Below are 24,252 nucleotides of genomic sequence, written 5' to 3'. Positions count from 1 at the left end.
AAAGAATGACTTTGGACGTTTTGAGCAGCTCATTGATCACAAGGCTTCCGGGAAGTCATCATCCATGGGTCGTAACCATCATGCTTCTTAAGTTATCTGCATCGAGTAGTTAATCCGACCGTTTTAGCCAAAAATCCTTGTCTATTTTACCATTTTAATTGTATGAATTATAGAAAAAAGCAAACTTTTTGTTCTTAATTAAAAGAAGACGATGTTATGTTGTCGTAAGAAAACATACTAAGTAATTCATGTAGTAGTCACATTTGTACCAGACTTACTCTCGATCAGTGTGTGTTTGTATTAAAACAAGTTTGTAGAGGGATGTGATGAAGCTGAAGAAAATTGCGAATGTTTAAAAGAACTTCCCTTTAGTCCCGAGATAAGATATTGCAACTACGTTTACCAAAAATAAAGAAGGAGAAAAAGAAAAGACGTTAATATGTATGTGATTAATATTATTGGTTTTTGTGGATTACAGAAAATAAAAAAACTAAATAAACTATTTAATAGCTAATTATGGATTATAGTAATCATTAAATATGGCAATGAACGATGAAATTGTATTTATGGATATGTATAAGCGGAGCCTTAGGAAGCAATTTAAATCACAATCACTTCCAAGCAAAAATAGATACATTTCATCTCGTCTAATATAGAAAAAGGAACTCAGCAGAATTGTAAATTCTAAGCAGTGACCGTATGTAAAAACAATAACATAACCGTCTTTACGTTCTATTAGATAACTCACAAGCAGCTATGAGATTAAAGAAATAAACACAATGTCGATCCTCAATTCTACTCCGAGTCCAAAAGAACATAAACTCATAACTCCCCAACAAATATTCGGTTTCAATTTTTGCTATTCATAAGTTATTGTTGTTTTTTATTTGGGGAGGGGGCTTTTTGGAATTTTTATGAACAAAATACGAAAATTAAAATTTTTTGGATAAAATTTGAAAAATTAAATTTTTTGGAAAAAAATTTCTAAAATTTATATAAAATATTAAATTTTTTTGAACTTTTTTCCACAGTTGACAAAAAGTTAAATTTAAAAAAAAAATTCAAATATTAAATTTCCAATATAAAAATTTCAAAAATCCTCAATTATTCCCGAAAATTTTTATTTTTGGAATAAAACTTCAAAAACTAATAACTATTTACAGAAGATTAAATTTTAAATATAAAATTTTGTTGAAAAAAAAATTTCAAATATTAATTTTCTCTCAAATATTTCAAAAATGAATAGTTTTTATAGGAAAATTAATATTTTGATTAAAATTTGGTAATTAAATTTTTTGGAAAAATAATTTAAAAAATTAAATTAAATTTCATATATAAAATTTTTTGAAAAAAATTTAAAATATTAAATTTTCTTGATTTTTGTATTTTTTTTTTCAAAACAATTCTAAAAACCAAAGCCCTACTAAAAAAAAAATATGTATATATGTATAATCCTGGAGAAACCCCAGAGCTATCATTAATTATTTTCTTCGTTTTAATTTTCTTCAATCCTAGCTAGGACAATAGGGCCACCTATCAGTCCTTAGGACTCATAAATGGTTAAAAAAAACCTGAACCGATTTAAAAAAAAATTGAAATGACTACAAAGATGATGAATTAAACTTCGTGGGGCAATGTGCTGTGGTCAGATGAGACAAAGATGGATTTTTTGTCCACAACTAGCATCGGGCACATTTGAAGACAGAATGGCCAAGCCTTCAACCCCAAATACACTTTCCAACAGTGAAACATGGTGGTGGAAGTCTCATGATTTGGGCTTGTTTTGCTGCCAATGGAACAATAGAACTTGATAAAATTGATGCCACCATGAAAAAGGAAGACTACATCGTGATTCTTGAAATTCATATGTATCAATCAGCAAATATGCTTAAGCTTGGAAAACATTGGTGTTTCCAAGACAACAATGAAAAAAAGTTCAATAATGAGCCAATAGGCATAAGTAAGGGTCATACACTTTCCAGCCCAAAATGCTGACCATAACGCTATTGAGAATCTATGTAGTATATCGAAAAAGCAGTGTGCAAAAGATATCCAACAAATCTCGATGACCTTTGGAGATTCTGTCAAGAAGAATAGGCTTCAATTTGAATTTCAAGGACTTATTAAAGCCAGACACTATGTCACAAAGTAATAAGTTATTTTGCTCTTTGCGTATGAATACTTATGAAACGCCAAAAATGATATTTCGTTAATTCATTCCGAAAAATGAATTAATTATTTTTTCATTTCATCACCTTTCTCCCCATAGAGAACCGTCACATAAACAGCGAAGGTGTTTGGTACCCCCCCCCCTCTCGCCTTTTTGTTTATTAAATTCTATGTGCCAAACAACCTCTGTTTAAGCTTCCTCTTCCGTTCTCTACACCATAGGGAATAGTCACGCGCAACAACGCTCCAATAAACTGTTCAATTTTTTCAACGTTTTATACACAGGATTCCGATGGTTCCATGGACGAAATCTCAACTGGGATCAAGGATCCTCCTAAGTAGGAATTGGTATCTCCAAGAATATCGACAGAGACTAATCCGATCAACATAAGTACTTACCCAAATCCATCAACATCAAGGTCATCAACTCAGGCACAGACTACTCCGCCAGTAGGGATGTTTTTCCCAATGTTTCCCTTCCGTCGACCAAAAATGGAAAGAACAAGAAAAACATTTTCAGCTATTATGCTGGGATGATGAAGGCTTTTTCATCCAAACAAAACAAAGCTCCACCGACGCCACTAACATCAAAAAATGAAATAGAGACTGGAGAAAGGGTGGGTGAGAAACCGGTAAGTTTCTCACCTTCCGATAAAATGTTAGAACTCTTTCAAAAAGGGATTTTTTCAACAGAAGCACGACTGAACGCTTCCGACTTTAAAGAATTTATGAACGCCAATTTTGGCCTTAGTTCATTAAATTATGAGAAGTTAGAGATCCTGGAGGCTAATCTGGATTTTTTTGCAATATGCGGCGGAGGCCAACCTAACCAGTTGGACCCTCCTCCATAAAACCTGGAGGAACGCCCTGAGTCATTTCATTGCCCCAAATGAGGTAATGAACAAGGCTAGTAAAATGTCTTCTGACATCATAAAAACCTCAAATGATTCCTTGGCCTTAGATTTCAGGGAGGCTGAGGAGATATTAGCAATCTCACACCCTGAACTCTCCGCCAGACTTGGCAAGGGTGTTTTTTCAATCTCTGACCTTGACCAGGTTGCCAGAGAAAGTAAAAGGTTGGGAGCTCATACAGGCCAAAAGAAGGAGTGAGTCCCTGATTACCAGCTTTAGGAGTTGGGCATATAATCGGCGGTTCTCCCTAAGAAAGACTCCTTTGACAAGACGGGAGAAAATTCTTTACGCCGCCTCTACCGTCAAGAGCGTAAAGGAATTTCCTAAGAGGAAGCCAGTTCCTAAGAATAAAGAATCAAGATTCAATTCCTATCTTACCCATCAACCTGCTCCATCAACCTCGGCAGGTCCAAATATACCTTTCCAGCAAAGTAATAAAAGTCATCGAATTACTATAGCCTTAATTATAACAAAAGAGGTGAGTTAAATAATTTTTATAGTCCATGGTTTTCTCTCTTACATTTTTAATCTGGAACTCTCCCTGAAAGATTTGTTGATTTGCTCTATCTTAGGTGTGATCAAATAATTTATAATTTTTGTGATAAACTAAACGCGGTTAATATTTTTGAAGCTATTATTTTCTTCAAAGAACTGGGTTTTACCTGGTCTGATAAAAAAAAATCCAATAAGTGGTTAAAACTAACCTTTGAAGTTCAATTGGAAATTAATAAGTAATAGTAAATTTGTACTTAGAATAATAGAAGAAGGTTACAAATTACATTTTATTAGCTAGGGACCTAAAAAGAGCATTATAATCGGAAACCCCATTCTAGATAAAGACATGGCTCTAGCTTATAATAAGGAGGTTTCATCTCTTTTAGAAGGAGGTGATATTACCCCTGTCCAGGATTTTTTATCATTATGTCCTAAGGTTTGTTCAAGCATATTTGCTGTCAAACGAAAAGACAAATTTCAATGGAGAGTGATTATTAATCCTACACCTCTAAATCGTTTTTAATCAAATTCCAAAATTGAAACACCTCAAAAATTAAAACTTTGGATTAAGACGGATTATTTTTCTCTGTTCCATCGACTTAGCAGATGATGGCCCTTCTTTCCTTATTCATAGCGATAATAGAAAGTTTCTTATTTTAAAATGGGTAGATTTTTTTTTTTAATTTAATGTGCTTTGTTTCAACCTAAGCAGTGCCCCCGATTTTTCACTAAATTAATGAGAAACGTAGTTCAATACTTAAGATCAATTTTAAATATAGCATGTAGTATTTATCCAGATGATATTATTATACAAGACGTGCCCAGAGATTCAGTAATCCAAGAAGCTTGCCATACAATTGTACTTCTCACTTCACTGGGCTTTAATGTAAGTGGACAGAAAAGTAACTGAATTCCCCCTAAAAGTTTACAGCACTTGGGAATTATTTGAGATACCGACAATTATGTAATCCGAGTAATAAAGGAAAAAGTCACAAAGATAAAATCTTGGTGCTCGTCACTCAGAAAACTAGATAAATGGTCTGTGAAAGACATCCAAAAAATAAAAGGCCTTCTAGAAAGCTCTAGAGTAGCCGTTGAATTTCCCCAGTATTTTTTCGTTCAATTCAGCAAGTTAGCAAAAAAAAATGCTCTCAACTGAATCCAAATGTAAGTACGTCTTCTCCTTCTACGGATGCCTTACAAGAGTTAGAATGGTGGTCCTCCTTAGATACAAATTTTCAATGCTCACGCGTTTGGGAAGATTTCCATCCAGATTAGAGATTCGCACAGATGCTTCACTCTCGGGATATGGGGTTTTTGCCTGAGACGGGAGATGCATTCAGGGTAATTGGAAATCATCAGAAAGTATTAATATTCTAGAAATAAGATCTGTTATTCATAGGTTATAATATCTCAAAATACTTCATTGCTTTCTTTGTGGATAATACTAGAGCTTTATATGATTTCAAGGCAATGGGAGGAACGAATTAATGTCCACTTTAGCAGTAACATTCAGGAAGAAAATCAAAGAAATGAACTGCAGAGCGAGATTCTTTTGGATCCCGACAAAAGAAAATGTGGAAGCAGATTTCCAATCACACCAGAGTCAGGAAATCTAGAATTTCACGCTATTGCCTCAGATTTTTCAGGAAATCACGCGTTTCTAGTTCAAACCAAAATGCGACTACTTCGCGACCAGAGAATGCCACCAAATAGATAAATATATTTCTTGGCTTCTGGACGACAGAACAATTGTAACAAATGCCTTCGCGATAGACTAGGAGAAAGAAGGTCACTTCTTTCTGTCAGTTCCACTTATACACAAAGTACCGATAAGATTAAGAGACCCGAAACTAAGACCGGCGATGATAATAACCCCTCGTTGGGAAGTGTCACTCTGGTTTCAAGAAGTAAAGGAGTTAGCCCAGGAGTTAATTAATTTAGGCAAGGAGGCAGTAATTAATCCACAAGCAGGAGACCTGCCGGAGATAGACCTGGGTTGCTTAATGCCATAGAAAATCTGAAAAACAACCTTAAACAAAAAGGTTTAACAGATAAAGCAATTGATATCATGATAGGAGACATCAGTCTCTTCACGAAAAGCTTACTCATATAATTTTAATAGATTAATAGTCTACTCTCAGGACATTGACATAGATCCCTTTAACGTCTCTGCAAAATACTTAATTAATTATTTAAGTAGTTTAGCAGAAGAGGGAAAATGCATCACATAGAGCAGCAAGTCTAAAATTTCAAACAGACTCAGCAACCTGATCTAATTCATCTAATTTAAAGAGATTGATGAAGGGTTTATTAAATAAATGTCCGCCTGTACAAAAATATAGAGAAACTTGGGATGTCAGACTTCTTTTAAAAGTATTAAAACCTGGGATTTCATAAATTTACCAGGTTTAGAACAACTATCTAAAAAGACTCTATGCTTAACAGCCCTGGCATCCATGTCCAGAGTATGAGAATGAAAGATTAGATCCAGTATTTCATATCTTAAATCTAATATATTTTCAAAAGTCCGTTAAGAGAGAAACCATTTCCCTCTTTAATACATACAAGGGCCCATTAGCACAAGCTTCCACACAAACTCTCAGCCGCTAGTTGAGAGTTTGCATGGAACCTGTAGGTATTGACACTAGCTCTTTCACTAGCCATAGTACAAGGTCAGCCATGGTTGCATTTAAAAGAAATGAAGGGTCTTTCTTAAACAAGATTATTAATAGGGTTTTTGGACTGAGAACTCATATAGCTTTAGACGTTTTTATAATGTACCTCTTCTTTCTTAAAGTACAGGCCGAGGCGGATCGTCCTTCCGCAAATAGAAATCTGTCTTCTTCTCTTTTTTTGTGTCAAATATAACTTTTCCTCTTTTCTAAAATGAAGAAGACTCAATGAGCATTCTTTTATTTTTTTTTCTACTCATTTTGTTTCGAAAATCAATGTACCACCTTTGAAGGATGCAATTGTATACCTACGGAGATGAAATGAAATATAATACTTTACCCTTTTTAAGTAATTAAGTAATATTTCATAAATAAACGTAGGTGTACAATTCCAGTGTCCCAGCACTCCATCCCGTACAGACTAAGTTATTTATTCTATCTTTAACAATATGTCAAGGACGTTACGTACGTCAGAGGAAGCTTAAATAGAGGTTGAGTGGTATATAGAAATTAAGAACCAAAAAGTTGTTGTTTATGTGACCGTTCTCTATTGGGTGGGGGGGGGGGAATACAATTGTATACCTACGTTTATTTATGAAATATTGCTGAACTACATAAAATAAGTAAAGTATTATATTATTTTTTTAGTTTATTTTTGCCAATTCCCACCCATAGCAATAAACAATTATGTTAGGAGTTACTAGTAATGAAAATCAGGTGTACTTTTTAGCTGGCCCGTTAATGTGTGATTGGTATTCTAAAGAATTAATTTTCTTCTCCTCAGCTGTTGTCATTGTTATCTAACTCCTGAGTAGTAAATCTTGTTAACCTGAGCTGTTATTATTTAGTTCCAATGGAGTGAACTTCCTTTTCTACCACATTCAATTATATTCAAAATCTAATTGTCCATTCGTGTGTGCTAAAAAAATAGGGAGAGTAACCTTTAGAATTTGTTGCGTAGTTATAATTTTAAGTCCTTGTTGGAGTAGAATTGAGGATCGACACCGGAGAAATTCTTGTCCATGTTTACTTCTCCCCCTCCCTTGCCCCAGCTGATAGTAACTGTTCTAATGAAATACCATTAGAGCTAAGTTGCACTCATCCAAAACATTATTCATATTGTCAGCATTACCACATTCATTTACGGTTTCTTTTTTTAACATGCCCAAAATACAAACGATTTACATATATATTATAATTTTCTTAAGATGATGTAGAGCCCCCTGGGATATTTTGGAGTAATAGTCAATGTACTTCAACAGTCATTCATAAGTGTAGATGACTAGTAATATTTCAATACGGAAAAAATGAGGAATTGGAAGGAATTAACTCATCCACTAATTGCCATGGTAAAATATTCTAACCAGGAACCTTTTATTAAACCAATTAAATTATATAAATGACAATGGATTAAATCAATGAATCTAATCTTTGAAGAAACAGAAAACTGATGGACAGGATTGGAAATGATTTATTGATTACGTTGTTATCTTGATGATAACTCACAACCTTTCTTCCATGAAGAAATTCAATCGGAAGTTAGTCCATTATTACCAAATGTGGAATAGCTTATTTAATAATATTCGTTGGGAGTTATTCATGGCATAATAAGAGCTAATTCCAATTCAACCAATCCACGTTCAGAACAAATATGAGGCGAAAATATCCAAAAGAAATCGAAAGTTGACTTCAAAATACAATGTAAATTTATATGTAAGTGGAGTACATGTAACACGTCGTTACCTCTATTGCATATCGAAACCTTAAGAAACAAAAAAAATGTCCCAATATCAGTTGGCCTTCCCCCTCCCCCCATTTTCGGAGGAAAGGTTGCGTGATACAAAAATGGGAACGACGCGTCTTAACATTGATAAGAGAAAAGGTATAGAAACATCGGCGGCCGACGATTTTTGTTACTGAGCATGACATGACGATTTTTTTTTTTTGCTTTAAACGTTGATTGGTTGAATTTCAATTGGATCTTGTTAAGTTGTGAACAATTCCCAAAAATAATAATAATCGAATAGATAGAAAGATATTTTCATTAAATACATGTGTGAAAACCGTGATAAAGAACACTTCGTGGAAACTGTAGTTGATATTATTATCATAAAAAGTATTATTTACAATTATGAAATAATAGCGTATATTTAACTCTTAATAGTTTATTTATTATATCATCACAATTAAAGATTGTATTTCAGCATAGATATGCGCATACCAAATCATCAAATATATTGAGAATGGACTGGAGTCCAGTGACTTCAAGAGGGCATATGCTCATCAAATTCCTCGTAGTTTGTTAAACAGCAAAACTCATTTGCAAGATTATTCTTGTGTTTGGGAGCAAATTTACGGACTTTCAAACTCATGAGGCGGTCGCACATGTCTGTCATCTTTTTACCTGGAATAGTAAATGTAAAAGTAGTTTAGTAGGCAGGTTATACACATAGACTGCACATTTAAATGCATGAAAATGAAATGTTATATTTTCACATTTGAGTCTTGAATAATATACTTATTATGTCTACACAAGATTTACCTTAATACATACTTAAATGACTAGTTCATTTAAGTATACTATGAACCTTCATGTATAAAATAATGATCATCCATTTATCCTTATTAGCCCCTTTAGTGTGTACCACCAAATAAGGTAAGATTTGCTCATAAATAAGGAATATTTTAACTCATATTAAGGGAGACGCCGCCAAGCAGTCTGCTGTACCTACCTATATATACATTCACGCACACATTATGTTACTTATAGGTATAAATAGATACCTTCCCAGGTTACATGTACCATGTACGTATTTGGTATTATATAATAAACTATCTACAAATTATAATAAATTGCGATTAATTATCGCCAGAGAGCGAGGAAGGCCAGTGTAATACATCATGTACTAATTATTGTGAAGAAAATCACTCTAAACATTTCTTCTACAAAAAGAAACAAAAAAAGGTCACAAATCAATAGGGCAGAACCAAATTTAAAAATATATACGTTCTGCAAGGTGGTATGAGTTCTCTAACCTGTCCTAATATAAGTATAGATTACTTGAGGGTACTGGTGTCAATTCTATATGATACTAATAATTAGAATTCAGGAAGTTGTATTATTTGTTCACAATACGGCACCACACTCTGTCGTCTTATTTACAAACTAATATAAGTAGACAACACTCAATTCTAATTGGTAGTTAGCCAATCCTTCACAACAACTATGAAATTATTATTTAATAATTATTTCTTCAGGCTTAACAAAAAGCTGTCCTATATATAAATAGTGAAATATATTATTTTGAGATCATAATTAATTATTAGAAAGAGAATCTTTCCAATAAGCAATAAATTAAGGACGTCGTTACTAGTGTTTGGTTTCGGTTCTTAATACTTAATTAAAGTCTGGAATAGTTTGATTCTAAAATTAGGTCTAACCAAAAATTAAAAATATAAGAAATTTATTTAAAAAATAGTATTATCTTTTTACATGTATGGAATTTAATTTTTGTTCTCGGTAGATCTACGATTACAGAGTACCGTTTAGAAAAAATTCCTAATGACCAAACCAGAAAAAAATCAGTCTCTAACCCTTGATAGTATAGTTCAATAATAAATTGCGAGGAAAAGTGCACAACTTAACTAAAGCTAATTGAAATTTAACAAATCAACGTTCAGAACTCTGAGTATACGAAAATAACCATAAAAATCGAAAGCTGACTTAGTTGACATCATGAAAATATCTTAATATATTCATCTACTACGGCGTTACCACCTCACTAACACAAAAATTTACAGTGTATTTTGGTGTCAGCTGTAAATTTTTCTTCTTCTTTTCGCCTAGTCAGTGTTCTGATCATTGATTGGTTGATTTCGAATCAACTCTTGTTCAGTTGTGAACAGTCTTGAATAATAGCTCCATAGTGAGGAACAATTGATCCAGAATTGGTTAATTATTGATGAATTTTGACCTTTTTCTGTTTTTTTTTTCGTATAAAACGTTGTGTTATACAATAAAGGTAAGGACGTGATGTGGTTGTCATTCTCTTAAAAAATTATCGGCATATTATTTGCTCATAAAAACAATATTTAAATCGGCCAATAAATAATCCCAAGTGGGATCTTGAGGATAATTACATATCATGTACTAATAAAATTTGTGTTCAATATACATATGTAGTAGACATTATGTACCCGGAAACCTTACAACTATCGTTCCGATTCATTAATTGTTGTTATTTTTTCTTCACAAAATCTCTATAATAATTATCCATATACAACCCTATTTTCTTTTTATGTTCACCTTTAATTCAGAGGGACGCCGACCATTACAACATTTATGTACTATTAACTACTACAGTCCTTTTTTCTGTAGAGATGGGCCCCTTGGCAAATCTTTAATGCAAAACTAAATAGCTAAAAGCATTTATCCCGTTGTTACGATGTTTCCTTCTATTTTTCAGACAATAGGAACTGGTTTTGTAGGGTATACTACTATGTAAGTATTTGTTATGTCCCAAGTCATCATCATGAATAGAGAAAAATAATATTTCAACTTTTGATGATGATTTAAGGAAGGGTTTAATTGTGGACCTTCACTCATAAATTAAGCGTATCTCTTCAATAATAATAATAATAATAATGCCTCACCAAAATATTATATCTTGGAAAAAATGTCAAATTTATTTATAAATGTGGATAGCCACTTCTGCAGTTTCGAATTAATGATGATACGTTGGTCATTCCTCGTACTAAAAAAACGCTACAAGAACAAAGCTTTTGTGAACGGGTCTTAGAATATTAATCAAGAGTATATAATACTACGTATTTTGGATAATCTTTTGATAAACATATGTACAACTCATCCAATGGAAGGAAAATTGCTATTTAATCCTTTTAAATATTACTCAATAGCTCATTCTCAATAAATAAAAACTTAATGCAAATGAGTGCATTCCCTCTTTTACAAATTAAATGCTTAAAATATTCATAATTTATGGACTTGGAAATAAACCATTCAACCAATTACCAAAGAGTAAAATATCAATAATAAATAAACACTAGGTCTAAGTTAAAGTGCCCCAAGCAAATCAATTTTACTTTGTAGGGGAGAACAAAAAAACTTTCATTATATATTTTTTAATTAGGGTATTGCAAGACCTGCGTGCATCAATCTGACTTAAATTTCAACTTATCACTTATCATTACATTTAAATATTGCTCCAGAGCATAATTATCGAATGATCTTTTTTTTACAGAAAATAATTCTTAAAAAAATATTTCCAAAGTTCTCGCATGATAATTTTTTCGACCACATTAATAATTTTTGGTTTTCATACCCATAACTTTTAAAAATTTCCTTGATTTGGGGGGGGAAGAGGGGCTGGAGGAGCTGTAGCATTTAAACTGACTTAAATTGGTGCAATCAAGCCTGAGTGTCTAAAGAGAGGAGTTCTCCAACCGTGGTAAGAACAGGCGTACAACAATAGCTTTTTCTAGTGTTACGTGGAGGAAACGTCGTTACCTTTATTGTATCATGCACCCTTTCCTCCAAAAAGAAAGAGAAAAAGGCCCAAAATCATCTCGTAGTTAACCAAATAAGTCAACCACGCCAATCATTATTGTTATACTATTTCTCCGCAATTTTTTAAATAAATTACATATATAAATTTCATAATATTCGAATCCTATAGTATTTTATTCGATACTGTACTATCATATTGTCTTTTAATATAGCCATACAATGTATTTCTATATGATAGCCAAAATTTATTCATAGAAACGATAAGATAGCCACTATACATATATATATGCAACGAGGGATCAACAAGTATCAAGTCAGAGGAGGGAATCGACAGCTAACACAAAAATACATAGGGTATTTTTGTGTTAGCAAGGTAAAGCCGTGAGAAACGTTATAAATAGGTTAAACTAAAGAGACTAAAATGGAAAGAGGAGGAGAGAAGATGGTTGATTGAAATAAAAAGTAAGTAAAACAATATATATACATTATGTTCAGGATTCAATCAAAAATAGAGAATATAAATGCCCTTCGTAGATGATTAGGGTTATGTATTTTTGTTTTAAAATAACTTTTATAATTTTTTAGAGCATAATTATGATTCAGTTACTATGAAATATGGTTTTAATAAATATTTAATGTTTCTGATTTATTCTAAAGAAAAATACATAACCCTGTCCAAAACGTTGACTTCTATTAAATTACATAAGATGAATCTTAGTCATAACTCATAAGACGTGATATAACAATGAACTGCGCAAGAGATGAAAAAGCGCAGATACTGAATTTTAGACGAATCAGAAAGAGATAAGAAAAAATATTCTTGATAGATATACATGACGGCCCTTTCTCCTTATAGTCTCTTTAGGTTTAACTACTGATAATCAGAAAAAAGTACACACTGAGAAATTTTTGAATATACCCTTTTCTATAATTAAAAAAAATAATTCCATGATATTCAAAATGTGTCTTTAGCCATTTTTCCAGAAGAATATCAACCATTCAGATGATTTTTTTTATACAGCCAGAACACACTGACTCACTACCTTGTCTTGAACATCCAGTCAAAGCAGACAAACTTTTGTTATGGACAAATAAGTGTGTCTTAATTGGTGAATCACAGCAAATGCAGGAGTTTAAATAAGAATTATAGTGCACGTTGTCATTATTCATGCGGCGAAATCTCACTAACGCAAAAAATAGATATTGTACAAGGTATTGTATGTTGTTGTCAGCTATGGATATTACTGCTTTTTTCTCCCAAAAATATATTATTAACGATTGGTTCAGAATTGGCTCTGGTTAAGCTGTAAACACTCATTCTCAATAACTGTTAAATAATAATTCCATAGTTGGGAAGAATTGGCCCAGAATGGCCTAACTGCCAATGGATTTCGGGCCTTTTTTCCTGTTTCTTTTCGTATGAAAGGTTGTATGATACAATAAAGGTAACGTCATGTCATTGTTGGACTTAAATTGCTGTTATGCTTGATTATTATTATTTTTTTTTTTTTTTTGTAGAAAAGGTGAAATCCTGGAATCTCGTTTTCCGGGATTGTCTTTAGTTTTTCACATACAAGAAATACTCAGGAAATATTTATTGTAACTTTTTAAATATGCATAGCAAGTTGATTTTAAAACTAGCTCTACCCTTTCGTCACTAACTATTTAATTTATGTATTAGGGGTGAGACCGGGATATGTAATTAAAAAAAGTGGGACCTACGGGCATTAAAATAACAACCAGCCCATAAGACTATCCAAAAAGGTTTCATTCTGCAAAAAATAAATACTTAAATTTCACTATTTTAATTATAATATAGATATTTCCCAAAGACAATTTCTGGGAAATGATAAACTCGTTACCTATGTAATGACCAATTTTAAGTCATTTATATAAAATGAATAACATTTAACAATGAATGACAGAAGTTTGACCACTTTTATACTGAAGGTTATCAACCATTTTAATTGACTTTAAAAAATCTGAATAATATAAAATGCACCTCATAATGAGCAAACCAGTAGATAAGACATAAAATATATTCTTATTGTAATTAAGTATATCTTGAAATGCTGCAATAACTAGATCATGTATCTATAAAAGCAACTTCTAAAAGAAAGAACATAAGCGATTCAAATAATAAAATCCTGAAAAATATGGTTTACAGTTGAGTTTTAGTAATCAACAGTGCATAATATTATGTATATCTAGATATATAGTCCCTCATTTAATTGACTAAATAATCCGAATAATTTAAAAATAAAAATGTAGAAACCTATATCTTACCAGTACAAAAAATGATTTTGTCCTTCCCCAAATATTTGACCGTAATAGCAGTTTTCGTTATACACTCGTCAGAGAGGAATGGAGGATCTGCTATGACAACTGAAAACTGGTCTCTAAAATCTCTTGGAACATCCACGGGAGCATTAAAGTCATAGAACACAAATTTGTCTCGGGCAATTTTTTGAAATCGTTGATCGTATTCAAATAAGTAAACATTTTTGTTTTCAGGAAAATATTTTTTTATAGCAATGTAAAGGGTGGGGCAGGAAATACAAGCCACCATACCATCACTTTTGGCGATTCGAATAGCTTCTTTCGCCAAACTGGCTGCTGTTTCTTCTGTATACCAAAACTGACTCAACTGCCAATCCTCACTTACTACCTCATTGCAATTTGATGTTGAGAGTTCTTCTTCATTAAAATTATCAACAGCAAGCCTTCGGGCATCTCTTTCCTCTTGTTCTGAGTAATACTCTTGAAGAGCAGTAAAAGTTTCAGTAGTCAAAGAGATTCCTTCATCTTCACTACTTGCACTCATCTACAATTAAAAAAATTGTAGAAATTAATTTAAATATTTAATTATAAGAAAAATACTTAAAATAACTTTTTGTATATTTCGTAATTTATCGGATATTAAGAGTTATTAACATTTTGGTGAAGTCTTTTCTTTCTTTCGTCTCTTTGACATAGACGAATACATATCTTTTTTCATTACTTTATCCACCTATTCCTTCGCCTACATCTCGAACAAGTTATGTATATAACGATTAGGGTAATACCTAAGCAGTAGAGATTTATGACAGTATCTTCTGGAGGAAGACTACATTTTTCAAGAGAAAAATCTTGTTGACTTATTTTGGCCAAATAAAAAGATGGAGTATTCTTGTTTCTCCATGAGAAAGAGGGAACTGTAATTTCAAGAACATCATTAGCTCGTCTAAAATGACAACCATGGTGGGTATGACCAGTCAATACTAATCTAGGGTTGATCATATTCATAAGATAATCAGTTGATTTCTGAGAGAGGCAATCATAACCTTCACGAAAGAGAGACTCTCTATCTTCAAGCTCTTCATCAAATTCTTCACATTCAGCATCAGAGCTTCGATACAATGGAAAATGTTGGAGTAAAATAGGCTGAGGTTCTGACTTTGGATTTAGACTTTTATTCACTCGATTTAATTCATTCTCCCCTTCTTTACAAAGGAAGCATTTGTCTGTTCTGTCAAAAGCCATGCTATTGACAAGAACAAACACAATTCCATCCAGAGTGAGTTTTCGCACAGCTTTGGTTCCTAGAATGGATTATAAAATATAGAACAATTCGTAACAATAAATAAATATAATTATTTTTTTAAATGAGACTATTGATTGTAATGCAAATCCCCGATAAAATTATCTCTATTTATTATATTAAAAAATAAACGAGTGCCATTGAAATAAACATTGCTTACCTTCAAACGCATTTTTGAAACGCTCATTAAGATGAGGACGGGATGCAAAATGAAATCCAATGTCATGATTGCCCTGCAGCACAAAGAGTTTTTCCTTATTTACGTAAAAGAGTGAGTTAAATCGTTCCTTATAGTATTCAAATTCTCTATCACTGCACCATTTCCCTTCGTCAAATATATCACCCAGAATAAAAATGGCATCCGGTGAGAATAATTGAACTGCAGTTTGAAAGGAGCGATGCATTTGCCACTCTCTACGAAGTTTGTCAAACCAATGACCATTTCTGGAGCCTAAGAGATGTGTGTCGGCAAGAAAGAGGACCTTGAGAGAATGATCGGATTCGCCCAGATTGGGATAATTACAATTTAACAAAAGGACGATGTAATAAACGAGGAATTCACATGTAAGTAAGAGCGTTGTGACTGCAAAAGCAATGTTCTTCATCCTTGTCTCCTATTAATTGGAAAAATGGCAATTGGCAACAGGAAGAATGATGCAAAAAAGGTTTAGAATAAATGAGGAAGAAAATGAATTTTTATTGCAATCTACGTTGTACAATTCTCAATTACTAATAATTAGACTAAAAATGACTCCGGAATTAAAGGTCCATTAGATGGAAAGGGATTCACTATCCACACTTTCTACTTGTGTGACTCGACTCCGAATGACGATCCGTAATTAATCGTCTTTTTGAACGTCAAAGATGCTGACATATGTGATTTTGGGTTTCCAATTCCAATCCTCGTCCACTAAATGAATAGTCAGCTTGGTTTTGTAAGAGATTATTCCAATCAAAATCAAATTAACCATCCAAATGACTCCAAAATCCCTTGCAAACTGATCATTACTCCATGCCTTAGGGGGTGGACCCAAAAAGTGTCTGACTCGTGGGAAAATGAACTTGCCTCGAAGTGACATGTCTTAACAACAACACATCGTCTGTTAGGACTGTGATTCAATCCAATGCAAGCCTTCCCCAGTTGTAGCTGCTGCCAGGAGAGTTAGTAGCTGCAGCTCTTCACTTTAGGCTGTGAGTAGCTGAAAACTGACACCGTATGTACATAGAAGGAGCAGCTATTCATGACTCATGGAATTCATACATAATTAAATGTAATAGAACTCGCTAGATGGAGCTACTCAACCAATCCGGGTTTCTCTTCATTTCTTGACCTCTATTTCTAATTGTCACTCAACCTTTGTCCAATCCTCTCTAATAATGAAAGTAAGAAGAATCTTGACTTCCATATTTGTATTGTTCAATGGATATATTATTGAATAGAGCAGTTTCAATGAAATCATAAATTAAATCATAATTGAAGGAGAAGTAATTCTGGAGGCTCAAAATAGATATTTGTTATACTTTTAATAAATCCTGATGTAACTCCATCAAATGGCTTTAAGAATTATTTTTTTTAAACTTAACACCTGCATTGAATACTACTTGATGCCAATGATAAAGAGTGAAATTGAATATAATTAAAGTAATATGTACTAAAAATCCCTATGAAATACATAAATCTGTACAATTATTATTCTTTTTTGAGGGATGAGGGACGAGAAAATTAGAATATTTGGAGAAAATTATCTGATTATCTCCATTGTTTTTGTTCATTTGTATCTACAATATGGAAATAAGATTGTATAACGATGTAGCTAATAAATATATAATCAAGGAATATATTTTTGATAGACAGTAAGGTTTAATTCCTTTTATTTATTGGTCCCATACTTCACTATTTTTCTTAACATTAATGATTAGGATTTTTCTTGCTGTAAAACTTGGTTGTTTAGGCCCCCAAAATGACCCACATCAACAATGCCCATGCACATTGAAACGCTCTATATACATCAAAATAGGATTAGGGGTTAATTCATTCTAATTGAATGAAATAAATATGAATCTTGACTTCGATAATAAAGTGTTTAGATCAATGGTCTAATGATATATCATTGAATTCCAACTCTTGTATAGGTTGAATCACGGAATTCTAGACTGTGTTTAGAATTCATGGCTGGATGAAAGCAAAGACATGTTTTACTAGTAAAAGATAAATCTGTGTTAAAAAACGACATTTTTGATGATAAATTCGACTTGCTAAACTCATATGAACTTTGCACAATTATAAGCCTGAAATATTTGTCGTAGTTGTAATTTTATATTAACATCACGTGATATTTTAAGCAACTTTTCTATTATGGATTAATATTTGAAATCCTAAAAAAATTGTTTTTGACCGAAAAATGGTAAATTGTCTTAATTTATACAACTCAAAACCTAAGTATATCTATATTGAAAGGTTGTAAATTGCAAATTTTAAAAATATTATTAAACCAATCATTTAAACTGATGAATTTGCCATTCAAAAATAAAATGTCAACCTCAGATCGGGTTTGTACAAGACTATATACTATGTTTCATTCATATAATATTAAATATTATATCATCCATTGATCTTTAAATAATAATGTAATTGATTCAAAACGATGAAAACTTTATAAAGACTGTATCGATTACTCATGTCCCCATTCTGAAGTTGATAAATAAATAAATATAATTTATTTATTTGGATAAACAAGATTCCTATATTCGGTGTCAAAATAGAACCAACTGGAAACATCAAGCAGACTGTATGGATTTCCAATATCCCCATTCCTGTGCTTCAAAGCATCGAAATAATGTAATTATTTACATTTAATTCCCATGAAGTAATAATTATGACTGATGAGTTAGCTTGGAGTCAGCTGAGTCACATGTATTTAATCACAGCGTCATTTTGTAATACAGAAAAGATGTACATATATTTATTTATAATTTGGAGTCGCAAATTTTAAAATAGCTGCAGATTCGGAGCCGGGATCTCTAAATATTATAAATCCAAATATATCCGAGTCATACTCTAGAAATTAAATTGGAATTCTCAGTAGTAAATTAACATAAAATAGTTTCATTAAAACTACCCCAATCTAAAAATCAATTATTCTTAATTAAAAGTTTGGAATAATATTTTGTGATCAAATCCATTTTACTAATTGTGCTAGTACACTCGGTTATACAGACTATATAAATGATTCGCATTGGTACTGAGAGATCAATCGAAGAATAATATTTCATATTAATTAGTTATTTGCATGAAACCTACTACATAATTATTAAGTATAAACACAAACAGAAGTTGATAATTTATTTTTGAAGGCCAAATTCGTCAGTTTAAATAATTAATTTAATAATTTTTAGAAAAATTACGTTAGATACCCTTTAAGATAAATCTATTTAGATTTTGAGTAGTAAACCTTAAGGCAATCCATCATTTCTTGATTAAAAACAATTTTTTAGGATTTTGAATATAAAACCAAAACAAAAGAATCGTTTAAAATACCACGTGATGTTAACATAAAACTACAACTACGACAAATATAATAGTCGTATAATTGTACAAAGTTCATATGAGTTACAAAGTTATGAATAAAAAAATGATGTTTTTCACCACAAAAGGTTGCGTGTTTTGAGTTTGTGCTCCTCCAGATAGTATTAGAACTCATTGGCTCATTATTTGTTTGGTAGCTGCAATTGTAGACTTTGTTTCTTTCTTGAGCTTGTTGACTAGGATTTGGAGCAGCAATCTGGATTCCGGTGTTCTGCCTTGTGAAGCTGGAACTAGATCGGAGTGGTGATAATTGGATTGTAATAGTGACTTGAAGATGGAGGCTCTCTTGGAGCAGCAGCGTCATTACCATGAGGAGCGTGAGCGCCTAATGGACTGCATGGTCTCGGAAGTGCTTCACGGGAAAAAGGGATCTCATCGTGAGGCTCTCAACTCTGAGCATCGGCAAAGGAGACTTTTGGATCGCTACAACAACGTGACCCAATCCTTACTCACTATTTACGAAGATGAAGATGGGCAAAGGAAGGAGGAGGTTTCGGCTCTTTCCGGGGAATTTACAGAGTTTTATGCTCGACTCAAGAACATAAAAGAGTTTCACAAGCGGCACTCTGTGGCCATCCCCATGGCCATGGAATTTGATGCTCTCAAAAAGGAAATCAGCAAGTCTGGAGATCAGCAAGAGAGTTTAATTGATTTCGCAGATGAAGAAGGCTACGGAAAGTATTTGGATCTCCATGAGTCCTATGAAGCTTATATCAATCTCAAAGGCATCCCGGAAACTGTGGATTACATCACGTACCTCTCCATATTTGATCGTCTGGACACGCTGATTCCCAAGGAGCGTAAAGGGGGAGAATACAAGAAGTATCTCTTGGGTTTGATTGAGTACTTTGAAGTCTTTACAAGAAAAGTGCGTCCGCTCTTAGATCTGGATGTAGTCATGGAGGAGACCTTAGTGGAGTTCAATCAAAAGTTTGATAAAGGAGAATTTCAGGGATGGGCGATAGAGACAGGAGGAACGGGAGGGGCGTTAGCTAACGTTGGAGCTCACTTAGATCTCTCTGCTTTCTCATCACCTGAAGAATTAGCCTCTCTGGGATTAGATCGCTTAAAGTCGGCATTAGTAGCTTTAAATTTAAAATGTGGAGGCACTTTAGAAGAAAGAGCTAAACGCTTATTCTCGACCAAAGGGAAGCAATTGAGTGAGTTGGATCCTTCTTTATTCGCTAAAAATTCAAAGAATGGAAAAAGTCGCAATAACACTGAGAAACAAAAAGAAATAGCTGCTTTGGAGGCTCAAATATACAAATTTGCGGAAATTTTAACTGAACCTCGTAATGCGACGAAAGAGAATGTTGAACGGAAGCAGGCTCGAACTGAATTTGAACGTGAGGATTCTGATGATGAAATGTCTGAAGAGGAACCTGAAGAAGCTGCAGATGATGATATTCCATATAATCCTAAAAATCTTCCACTAGGTTGGGACGGCAAACCCATCCCCTATTGGCTTTACAAACTTCATGGTCTCAATATATCTTACAATTGTGAAATATGTGGTAATTTTACATATAAGGGGCCTAAAGCATTTCAAAGACATTTTGCGGAATGGAGACACGCACACGGTATGCGATGTTTGGGAATACCTAACACCGCCCATTTCGCTAATGTGACGCAAATCGAGGATGCAATGGCATTATGGGAAAAATTAAAATCTCAAAAGCACGATGAGGCATGGAAGCCTGATATGGAAGAAGAATTTGAAGATTCTCAAGGCAATGTAGTTAACAAGAAAATATTTGAGGACTTGAAACGACAAGGACTTCTCTAATGATAGTTATTTCTTTCAGTTCCTGCCGAATAGGCTAAGTGACTTTGCCATCATTGCGGGTTTATTTTAAGTGTTAACTAATTTAACCTTCTTATTTACATCCATTACAATATTTTTAAAAGTATTTCTTATGAACTCATTTCAGCCAATCATGATGTTGTCTAGGTTTGGTTTCTTTTTGTATTGTCACTATTTTGAGTAGTGAAGTTTATTCCCTTGTAAAATATATAAGAAAATTGTTAAAAATTTTACTTTAATTTGTCTCATTGAAATTTCGGAGGAATATGATATTTAATGCATGAATTACTTTACATTTTATTTAGTAATTCATGTGTATTGATGTCACTTTAATGATGAAACGGTCCCTTAAAACGTGTGTTCACTAAATATTATGTTTTAAGTTATTAAACGTTTTCTGTGTATTTCTTCGTGCGATGTTGGTTAATATTGAATATGTATATCTGTGAATTAAGCTATCAAATTATTAAATGTGTAAAATCAATTTATTAGTCATCCTTTTTTCTTTTGAACAACAAAAGGAAAGGACAGGTATATAAAGCTTTTCCAAAAGATACAATATAATTGAACACGAACAAAAGCAGTTCGATTCAAAACTTAACATAGTATCTGTAATATTTTTTTCAGTGAATGAAGAGGTGTGATTCACCATGTTAGGACTCGAACCTCCCAGTTCTCGAGTGGATTGGAGGAGACAAAACTTAATAGAATTGAAACGAACACAGTGTCGTAACAGAGAAAGAAAGAAGGCGGAAGAACAACTTTCAACTAAAAGAGGACCATTGAAGGCTCAACATTTAAACCCTATATCCCCTCGAGTTTTTGAAGAAATTGATATTCCTGAGCTAAATTCAGATACAGCCAGTGTTTTCAACGATGTATCTATTTTAGCAAGACGTCAAAAAGTCGACGAAATTCTTGATGATATCTGGGCTACCTTACCTTTAAGTGATCAAGGAATTTATTATCCATCTCGAAGAGGGAGCAATCGGCACTCAAGGAGTCAGTCTCGATGCTCAAGCTCTAGAATATCTGTAAATCAACTTCCTTTTTCTAAACAATCTCGAATTGAAGTTAAGCCTACAAGAACATCATCTCGGTTATCTATCTCTACTCCAGACCTAGCAAAAGCCAGCAAAGAACCTACCAAAATAACAGGAACAAACTACGTTAAATCTAATGCAACTAATGTGTCCTCCCACAGAAAACACCATTTAAGTGATCATGAATCTCTAAAGAGACCTGAAGTTATTCCTTCAAAACCTGGGGCTATACCAAAATATTTGAAGCAAAGAAAGGATCAGTGGAGAAAAGATGCGGAATTAAAAGAAAGGTCAAAACCAGATCCCAATTGTCCTCCAGGTCATGTTTTGTTGAAGGAATCTAGTAGAATAGCTCAGATAGAGAATTTGGAATCAAAAATGCAATCGTTAGTTGAAGAGTTCAGTCATTTGCCTATGGGTAGAAATACACTTCGTATTCAGAATAGGAGAAAAGATATCGAAGATGAATTAAGACAAACGGAAGAATCTATTAGAGTACTTGCCAAGTCCAAAGTCTATGTTCCTCGAAAAAATTAATAATTACAAATATTGTTTTTGTGCTAAAATCTGCTTACAATTCTAATTTTATACTTATCTCGGACCAATTTATAAATGATTAGATAACTTACAAGTCTTTTAGATTTTTTGATTATACAAATCTTATTTGCTGCCAATATTAGAGTTATACATATGTGTATTTTGAATGGTTAAATAAAGGAATCATATTTTTATCAAGCTACATATTTTCTACTCTTAATTTAGCGTTTGAAGTTTAAAGTGCTAGCATTATTTTATGTATAAACCTACAGTCAACCCTGTATTAAGCAGTAAGACAAAGGAAACGGAAAAAGTGACCTATTTGTACAGGTGACCTTTTAAACCAGGTTTCTTGTTAAGTAAGAACTTTAAATTTGAAAACTGAATATGTCCGGGTTGTGCAGTGACAGGATTAAAAGAGGTGACCGCTATACCAGGTTTAACTTTATGTAGTAAAAATATAATATTAACCGTGCACAGAAAACTAAAAAAAAATCCAAGTGGATAACACTTCCATATGAATTAGCTTCAGAAGGGTCCAATATTACATTTGCTTTAATGTTTAATTTGAAAACGGAAAAATAGACTTAAATGAGGTTTTAAAAATGTCCCAAAAGGTATCCTTCAATACATTTTTGGTTATGATATTTTTCATAGACTTACATTTTAAACGTTAAAATTGAACTAACTAAAAAATATTTGTCTAATTTTTAGCATAAATTATTTCTTCAAAAATATTGCCATTTTTATTAATATTAGAAATATGGTTAATAAAGTTAAAAAAAACTTATAGTTTCATAACATCAAACATGAAACTTATTTTAGAAAATCATAGATGCATAAATGAGTAAGTTTATTAATCGTACCTATATGTATGAAACAAAGAAAAACAAAACCATAAAAGGTAAGATAATTTAACTGCACTCAAAAGTACATTGAAGGGTCCTATTTTAAATTCACCAGAAAAACAAATAAAATTTTATATCCTTTTGAAACTAATTAATCGATGTTTATCTATATATTGAAGCATAATAATTATCTAACTTGATTTTTTTTAGTTAATCACTGGCAATTTTTCTATAAGCAATATTAACAATACACTATATGGCTATTAGTTAATAAATAAGGATATTTACTAGAATTATATTATAATGAATGATAATCAGTAATTACTAACTAGAGTAGCAATAGTATGAGATTTCATATTTGTATCCTTAAATAGTAAATACTAATGTTTTAACAAATATTAATTGATAATTATTAGTTCTTACCAGAGGTAGGGATTTGGACTCGATTGCATATTTTGAAGACTTTCAACTACACTTGATCGCACAATCAAAGACTTGGACTTGAAAGCTATGACTCGAAACTTGGTTGGATTAAAGTTATTTTATAAACAAATTTTCTCAAAATCGTTTCAATTTTTTAACTAAATATAAAGTACTTTTTAAAATTTAAAGTATCTTTGATAGAGAAAAAACTCAATTTAAGTCAGATTCTGTAACTCTTAAATCTATACAATGAATAAGTCTAGCCTTGTATTTCTATTACCCTTGGTACATTGTTATTTCTTAGATTAAGTAGTGACCCAGTTCTACGATATTAATTTCACACTCAAAAACGAGGTATCAACAGACAAACTTTGCTTTATTTGGTTGTGGTCATTACTTATGGAAATCCCCCTACCCCTGCTAGAATCTGTTCCCACTAGAATCTTTTATAAAAATAAAACATTTATGAAAATTATCTTCTACTTAAGAAAAAACATTAACAGTTAACGCTATACATAATATATTTATAATCATTAGGGACCTAAAATTAACTCGAATGATATCTAAGGACTTGATGAAAATATTCGAGGATTTTTTAGGGTTTTGAGTAAAAACTGAAGAGTCAATATGGACTGGTAGTATAACGACACCCC

The 24,252-nt window shown here is 32.5% G+C and overlaps 4 protein-coding genes across 7 annotated transcripts; 2 read left to right on the top strand and 2 right to left on the bottom strand.

The window, feature by feature from the left end:
- Positions 1–8,341: 8,341 nt before the first annotated feature.
- LOC121123532 (EEF1A lysine methyltransferase 1) lies at positions 8,342–14,972 on the bottom strand. The gene is made up of 2 exons (XM_071890700.1): positions 14,065–14,972; positions 8,342–8,655 (listed from the first exon to the last, which is right to left on the bottom strand). Exons 1-2 carry the CDS (start codon positions 14,600–14,602, stop codon positions 8,516–8,518), a joined length of 678 nt encoding a protein of 225 aa, XP_071746801.1. The 5' UTR covers positions 14,603–14,972; the 3' UTR covers positions 8,342–8,515.
- On the top strand, positions 12,086–22,530 carry LOC121123531 (uncharacterized). 4 transcript variants are annotated; one of them, XM_040718657.2, is made up of 2 exons: positions 12,086–12,240; positions 21,376–22,530. In XM_040718657.2, the coding sequence occupies exon 2, from the start codon at positions 21,399–21,401 to the stop codon at positions 22,326–22,328; it is 930 nt and encodes a 309-aa protein (XP_040574591.1). In that variant the 5' UTR covers positions 12,086–12,240; positions 21,376–21,398; the 3' UTR covers positions 22,329–22,530. The 4 variants fall into 4 exon arrangements, with proteins under 4 accessions (XP_040574591.1, XP_071746800.1, XP_040574592.1 ...); XM_071890699.1 differs by lacking the exon at positions 12,086–12,240 and adding an exon at positions 21,002–21,103; XM_040718658.2 differs by lacking the exon at positions 12,086–12,240 and adding an exon at positions 21,131–21,279.
- Positions 14,602–18,177, bottom strand: PGAP5 (Per1-like protein PGAP5). Its single transcript, XM_040718656.2, has 2 exons — positions 15,519–18,177; positions 14,602–15,359 (listed from the first exon to the last, which is right to left on the bottom strand). Exons 1-2 carry the CDS (start codon positions 15,961–15,963, stop codon positions 14,776–14,778), a joined length of 1,029 nt encoding a protein of 342 aa, XP_040574590.1. The 5' UTR covers positions 15,964–18,177; the 3' UTR covers positions 14,602–14,775.
- On the top strand, positions 19,066–20,981 carry noi (splicing factor 3a subunit 3 noi). The gene has a single exon (XM_040718654.2). It carries the CDS (start codon positions 19,219–19,221, stop codon positions 20,728–20,730), a length of 1,512 nt encoding a protein of 503 aa, XP_040574588.1. The 5' UTR covers positions 19,066–19,218; the 3' UTR covers positions 20,731–20,981.
- Positions 22,531–24,252: the final 1,722 nt, after the last annotated feature.

This window comes from Lepeophtheirus salmonis, chromosome 8 (assembly GCF_016086655.4).
Source record: "Lepeophtheirus salmonis chromosome 8, UVic_Lsal_1.4, whole genome shotgun sequence".
NCBI lineage: Eukaryota > Metazoa > Arthropoda > Copepoda > Siphonostomatoida > Caligidae > Lepeophtheirus > Lepeophtheirus salmonis.
The sequence above is the reverse complement of the archived record's forward strand: the minus strand, read 5'-3'. Positions and strand labels throughout refer to the sequence as shown.